The 7,985-nt window shown below is 39.6% G+C and overlaps 1 protein-coding gene across 1 annotated transcript in view; it reads right to left on the minus strand.

The window, feature by feature from the left end:
- Window positions 1–7,985, minus strand: part of LACE1 (lactation elevated 1) — a 390,750-nt gene that overhangs the window by 276,956 nt on the left and 105,809 nt on the right. The window contains exon 4 of the mRNA XM_006881166.1: window positions 309–410. Within this exon, the coding sequence (XP_006881228.1) occupies window positions 309–410 (102 nt within the window). The remainder of the gene's footprint in view (window positions 1–308; window positions 411–7,985) is intronic.

Consider the following 7,985-nt stretch of genomic DNA (forward strand, 5'->3'; position numbering starts at 1 on the left):
TTTTTTTTTAAAAAAAATACATTATTTGTGCATTCAATGAAGAAAACTATTTGTGTAATACTTGCCTACTAAAATCACTAAAACCCAAAACCAAGTCTATGGCCTTTAAATCAATTCCAACTCTTGATGACTCTTTTCCAACTCTTGCCGTTTCTGAAGCTGTAAATCTCGACTGGAGCAGACTGCCTTATCTTTCTTCTGCAGACTCAAACCAGTGGCCTCAAAGTTAGGAACCCAACATGTAATGCACTGTGCCACTGGAGTTCTTAATTAAATCATTACATCATCATCATATATCATTAACTTACTTTCATGCACATCTAGCATGAAGCCATGAAAATGAACTCGTTTTTTCCTCTTCTCTTCTACATAAGCATAAAACATGTCCATCACCATTGTTTTTCCTGTACCTTAAAAAGAAAAAAAGAAATCATGAAATCACATTGTCTTCTACTGGAAAGCTTAGGACTATGTCACTTTTTGGGAAAGAGGTGTTCACTTTTTACGTTAAACTAGCTAAAAGTAAAATGTTGGTATTATTCTTTTCCCCTTAAAATTCTGTTTTTATGAAATACTACATTTTACTGGTAAAGTGGGAACTATTTCCCTAGAGAGTTAACTTTATATACTGGACAGATTTAATAATTACTTTTCTTCTTTTCTTTCAAAAGATAGTGATATACACAAAATTATCTAATTAAAGAAAAGTATATTAGACCAGTATTACACATGAGGGACTGTCTTGGACACTAGACTAAAGGAAAATTCAAAAAATTAAAAATAAGATAATTAAAAGCCAGAAAACAAGATTACTATCTAACATTATTTTTGTTCTTAAGTGCCGTCAAGTTATAGGCAATTCATAGCAACCCTATGAACCAAAGCCCTGGACACTTGTATAACTTTTGTCCTTTCTCCAGGTTCTAAGGGTTTCCAGAGGCAAGCATAAGTACTGAAAATAGATCTGAAGAATGATGACCAGCCTAATCCATAAAGAACTGTACTGCTCTTCTCTAGCAGTTCTAATCCAATAGCAGCTCCACAGGATAAAGAGGGCCAATTTCTCTCTGTAATATATACAATTTCCAAAAACCCACTGGTGGGCCAGCTCTGTCGATTCCAACTTAATGGCAAAGAAAACAAGACTTTCAAAGGAGACTTACTTTTAAAGAGAGAGAAGAGAGGAGAGACTTAAAGAATTTTGATATAGTCAGCCACAATAATTATATTATCCCATTTTCAATGCTTTGAAACTCTATTATCACTACAATTGTGTTACTAATAACCAATAGTCACTGAACAAATGCATAAATAAAAATTGTACTTCCCAACAGAAAGTTTAAAACTTCTGGAGCAGTGGCATGTTCACTTTCTAAACACAAGCTGCCACAGCAGGCCAGCCCAGGGTGTGGCAGCATCTGTCCCACATCCTCCCTCCTTCCTCCACTACAGTGCCCACATTATTCTGCAGGGGCCAGTGATTACTATAAATCCAAAGTGACTCATGAAGCATGATCTGTATCTACTACTTGGAATTTTCGCTATTCTGACAAATGACTTTGGGTTCATCCATTTAAAGGCCAGAAAGCTTTTTTTACATGATAATACAATTTAGATTTTTAATTAACAAATTATTTTAGACATTGGACAAGAGAAATCATAATCTTCCCCTACAGAAAGAGAAAAAATAGCAAATCCTACACTCCCTCCCATTCCAAAGAAGAGTGACCCAACCGAGTGTGGAAACTATAGAACAATCATTGATTTCACACGCAAGCAAGATTCTACTGAAGATTATCCAAAAACAACTGGAACAGGACATCAGCAGAGAACTGCCAGAAGTCCAGGCTGAGTTTAGAAGGGGTCGTGGTACTAGGAATATTGTAGCTGATGTTAGATGGATCTTAGCTGAAAGCAGGGAATACCCGAAGAATACCTACCTGTGTTTCATTGATTATGCAAAGGCGTTGGACTGTGTGGATCATAACAAACTGTGGCTGACTCTGAGAAGAACTGGAAGCCCAGAACACTTAATCATTCTAATGCGAAACCTATACTTGGCCAAGAGGCAGTTGTCAGAACAGAGCAAGGAAACACTGCATGGTTCAAAACTGGGAAGGGCGTACGCCATGGATGTGTCCTATCTCCATACTTTTTCAACCTGTATGCAGAACAGATTATCCGAGAGGCTGGGTTCTACGAGAAGTGTGGCGTCAGGATTGGTGGAAGATCTATTAACAATCTGTGTTATGTACATGACACACAACCCTGCTTGCTGAAACTGAGAAGGACCTGAAATGCTTGCTGCAGAGGGTCAAGGACTGCAGCCATCAGGATGAACTGAAGCTGAACATCAAGAACACAAAGATTCTCACCACTGGACCAATTGGTAGCATCAGGATGGATGGTGAAGAGATTGAGATTATTAAGAACTTTAGTCTGCTTGGCTCCAGGGTCAACACTCTTGGCACCAGTAGCCAGGAAATAAAAAATGTATTGCTATGGGAAAGTCTGCTGTTAGGGACATCTCCAGGGTACTGAAGAGCAATGGTGTCACTCTGGAGACTAAGGTGCATCTGATACAGGCTATGGTCTTTGCAATTACTTTTTATGCATCAGAGAGTTGGACAATGACCAAGGAGGATAGAAGGAGAATTTATGCCTTTGAGCTGTGGTGCTGGAGAAGAGTATTGAATGTATCCTGGACTGCTAGGAGAACAAACAAGTTTGTTCTGGAGAGGATGAAGCCAGGCTGCTCCGTAGAGGCAAGGATTCTGAAGCTCCATCTGACATACTTTGGACATGTTGCAAGGTAGGATCAGTCCTTGGGGAGGGACGTCATGTTTGGGAGGGTGGAGGGACAGCACAGGAAAGGAAGACCCTCGATGAGATGGATTGACTCAGTCACTGTGGTAATGGGGATAGATGTGTCGGAGACAATAAGATTGGCAAGGGATAGAGCATAGTTTAGGGCTGTTGTACATAGGGTCATTATGAGTCACAGGTGACTCAATGGCACATAACAACAACTACAACAAACCACTCGAGAAACCTTCAGTTCTTTTATCATTATTTCTTCCATTTGCTTTAGCTACTCAACATTCAAGAGTATTGTGTAGTGAGGTCTGTTGTTCAAAATTACTTTCCTAGACCATTATCTTTGTCCTTGCAACTTGACCAGGTGGCAACATGCAAATATAATGGATACATCCTGAGGCTCCACCCTACCAGAAGGCAAGACCCAAATGACCACCCTTAGTTCTGCTAAGAATGTAGTCTATACCCAAGCTCTCATATAAAGAGAACTGAATCTGCGAAGTTCTCTCTCTCTGCTCATCTGGGACAATGCTTCTAACCTGATCCAGCTACCTCAACTCTGCCTGCCCTGCAAGAACATAGCAGCAGCTGCACCAGAGAACCAAATCTGCATGCTGACCAAATAATCTGAGACACTGTACTGTATGAAAAAAAAAAACAGCTTGGAGAAGACTCATTAATAACCAGCAATACGTAGAGGATCTTGTTTGCAAAAAACGTGAAGAGGGTTTGAAGTACTTATTTATAAGAACACATATAAAAGCTTCCAGTATGGATTACCCCTCAAACAAAAGAAAACTCACAACTGGATCAATAAACAATATCACAAAAAAGTAAAATTACCAAAATAATGAAAGGTATTTATTTTACTTAGATCTACAATGAATGCACATGAAAGAAGAAATCTAGAAATCAAAGTAATGGGGAAATCCGCTGCAAAACACCTTTTAAAGTGCTAAAAAGCAAAGATGTCATCTTGCAGACTAAGGTATGCCTGAACCAGCTGCTCCACAGAAGAGGGATCGGCAACCTCCTCCCATGTGGATTAACTGCCTCTGAAAACCCACCAGAGGGTCAGCTATGGGTTGGTTCCTACTCTACAGTACACAACAACATGTATGTGAATAGTACTGACCAAAGAAGAATGGACACATTTAAAGTATGATGTTCCAGTTAAATAAATGGAATACTAAATATACTGTGTACTACCAAAAGAACAAGCAACTCAGTCTTAGGATAAGTACAGCCAGAATGCCCCTAAGAATGCCTGGATGTCAAGACTCAGTCTCATGTATCAGGAGCATCATATCTCAAAGGCATCGATTCTTTTTCTATCATCTTTATTCATTGGTCAGCTCTCTGATGCATAGCATGTAAATGAAAAGACCACGGCTTCAATCAGGTGTACCTTAGTCTCTAGACTGACATCACATCTTTGCACTTCAGAACTCTAGAGATCCCTGACAGCAGATTTTCTGATGTAGTTTGTCTTTTGATTTCCTGGTTGCTGGTTACAAGAGTGTAGGCCCGAGTACACTGAAATTGTTAACAATCTCAATTTCTTCTCCATCTATCATAGTGCTGCCAATTGGCCCAGAGGCGAGAAACTTGGCTTGCTTTTTTTTTTTTTTAATTTGGTGTACCCTCGATTTGGATCTGACTGGCACAAGGAGGAGGTCTCCCCTTCCTTCTTCAGCAAGGCATCTGGTGGATTAGAACCACACACGAGAAACTTTATTTTCTTGATGTTGAGCTTCAATTGAACATACTGTGGACTCCCAAAAGAACAAACAGGTCATTTCTGGAGAGAGTGAAACCAAGTTGCCCTCTGGAGGCAAAGATTTTGAAGTTCCATCTCACATACTTGGACATGTTGCCCAGAGAGACCAGTCCTTGGAGAAAGACATCATACTTGGAAAGATGGAGGGAAAACACACAGGAGAGGAAGACCATGGATGAGACAGATTGATACCATGACTGGGATCATAGTGGCAGGCGTTTTGGAGTCAGTGAGACTGGCTTAGGACATGGCAGGATTCAGAGCTATTGTACTATGCTATTGCATATTGTACTAGAGCTATTGCTATGACTTTTATTCACTCGATGGCACATAACAACAACAACATCAGGAGAGGTCAGCCCTGGAAAAGAATTTGTCAAGGATCATGCTTCGTATTAAATCAACCAAACAACATAAATAAACACACCCTAAATAAGATGGGTTTTCATTATGCTGATGACACAATGTTGCTTGCTGAAATTAAGGAGGTCTTAATCGCTTGCTGCAGAAGGTCAAGGACTGTAGTTTTCTATATGGATTGAAGTTCAACATCAAGAAGACAAAGATTGTCATCACTGGTCCAATTGGCAGCACCATGATGAATGGAGAAGAGAATGAGGTTGTTAACAATTACACCTTGCTCGGCTCTACAATCAACACTCTTGGCACTAGCAGTCAGGAAATAAAAAGATTAATTACATTGGGTAAATCTGTTGTCAGGAACCTTTCCAGAGTAATGAGAAGCAATGATGTCAGTCTAGAGACTAAGGAGCACCTGATACAGGCCATGGTCTTCGCAATCATATGCTGTGCATCAGAGAGCTGTATAATAAGTAAGGATGACAGAAGAAAGATTGATGCCTTTGTGTTGTGGTGCTGGAGAAGAGTCTTGAATGTACCACAGACTGCTAACAGAACAAACAGGTCTATCTTGGAGAGGGTGAAATCAAACTTCTTCTTTGAGGCTAGGATTTTGAAGTTCTGTCTCACATACTATAGGGCACCTGGCCAGGAGCGATTGGTCCTTGGAGAAGGACATTGTGCTCAGAAGGGTAGAGGGAAAGAGCAGGAGAGGAAGACCCCAGATGAGATGGACTGATACAGTAATTAGGGTAATGGGGGTAGTAGGTGTGTCAGAGTCAGTGAGATTAGCTCAGGATGGGGCAGGCTTCAGAGCTATTGTACATAGGGTCATTGCAGGAGACTCAATAACACATCACAACAATAATAACAAGTAAGATGGGTTGACAATGACTACAACAATAGGTTTAAACACAGCAAAGGGGAGGGTGCAGAAGTAGAGAATGTTTCCCTCTGTTATACATAGAGTTGCAACAAGGGGGAACTGACTGGAAGCACCTAAAAACTGACTTTACACAGGCAACAGCAATTCATTCATTGCAAATAGCTGAATTTAACTGCCAGCTCCCCTCCCCTGAGGCATGGCTGAAATCACAGGGGATCATTCTGTCTGGGCCCTTACCCAAGAGTCACCTCATTAGCACTACCTGTTAGGTAAGTGTAGTCTAAGAGTTCTCATCAAAGACATTTCAATCACTGGAGAAATTCCAAGGTTTTAATGGTTATTTCTCAGGAATCAAGAACAAAGATGACATTATTTGAGTAAAGCTAAATATAAGCTCCACAGAGGCTTATCTCAGAAATGCAAGATTGGCTTAATATCTAAACAGCAATCAGTGTAATTTATTATATTATTAAGAGAGTAAAGGAGAAAAATCATACAATCATCATAACATTTGAAAAGACATCTGACAAAATTCCACATACATTCACAATAAAAACCTAGAATATAAGGAAAAGTAGCCAATTTTCTCAATTTGACAAAGGGAATATACAAAAAATAAACATAAATCATTTTTTTAATCCAACACATTTACTAATGAAAGAATGAATAGCTCTAAAATTAAGAACAAGTCCAGGATTTCTACTTTCCCTATTTCCAGTTGACATTGTACGGAAGGTCCTAGATGTGCAATGACACAACAAAGGGAGAGTGAGGAGCATAAAAATCAAAAAGTAGGAAGTAAAACTCATTATATTCACAAACACAATTGTATGCACAAATTATTCTAAAGAACATGTCAAACAATTAGAATTATTATTAGATTTAGCAAGCATACATAGTCAACAAAATCATTTCTATACCAGGGGAAGAAAACATCCCAAATTTGAACGTATTCCATAGATAATCTTTTTTAAGACATAAACGGGACAAAGACAAACACACCATTAAGGAAATGTGGAAAATCTATCAACAATGGTTTCTTTCCTTCAATTCTTGGCTACTGTATTCATTTTATAAGATTCTGAACACTGCTGTAAGTAGACTACCTTAACCAGTGAAAGACCATGATCGGAAAATATATGTAATTTCAAATTAAAAGCTTACTGGATTGGTTCTAGAGTTGCTGAGCCGTGGCTGCATGGTGGTTGTTGCTATGATTTATAGGAATAATTAGAAACATGCCAGGGCAAGTAATTGCTTCTCCCTGAATTGGTCTGGCAGCTATGATTTTAAACTGTATTTTTCTTTTTTTTTTTTTAACTTTATTTTTCATTTCAATGAAAATTTACAGAGATTTTGGATTTCCATTCATTCATTGTTGCACTTTTCTCCCCTCTCAACCCTACCCCCAAGTACACTATCCTCTTGGAAAAGTAAAAGAAAAAGACATTCTTTCCTTGTTTTACAATCACTCCCCCCACGTCCACTCCACTACGCAGCCTTTGGTCTGGACTCCTCTCATGACAGAAATACTTAATCACATATCCCTTTTAAACAGTTTTCTCCCTCATCTGTTTCAATGCAGGATACATTATTTATCCCATCTTTCTCAATCTCCCCACCAACCCTGATGTTAGTCCTGTTTTACAACAGTGGCACCATGCAGTACTTGTCCTTTTGTGACTGAGATAATTCACTCAGCATAATGTCTTCCAGGCTCACCCATTTTTAATAATATTGCATGAGTTACTTGTTTTTCAATGCAGCGTAGTATTCCACTGTGTTTGTGACTCATAGTGACCCTGTCTATGTACAACAACCCTAAACTCTGCTCTGTCCTGTGGCAATCGCACTGTCTCCAACACACGCATCCCGATTACCCCAGTCACAGAATCGATCCACCTCATAGAGGGCCTTCCCTTCCTGTGCTGTCCTTCCAGCCTACCAAGCATGATGTCCCTCTCCAAGGACTGGTCCCTCCTTAAAACATGTCCAAAGTATGTTAGACGGAGTCTCAGAATCCTTGCCTCCAGGGAGCCCCGGCTGGTTTAACCCTTTCCAGGATGAATCTGTTTGTTTTCCTAGCAGTCCATGGTACCCTCAATATTCTTCTCCAGCACCACAGCTCAAAGGCATCAATTC

The sequence above is a fragment of the Elephantulus edwardii genome, unplaced genomic scaffold (genome assembly GCF_000299155.1).
Source record: "Elephantulus edwardii isolate Elephantulus edwardi_28Jun2011 unplaced genomic scaffold, EleEdw1.0 scaffold00013, whole genome shotgun sequence".
Classification (NCBI taxonomy): Eukaryota; Metazoa; Chordata; class Mammalia; order Macroscelidea; family Macroscelididae; genus Elephantulus; species Elephantulus edwardii.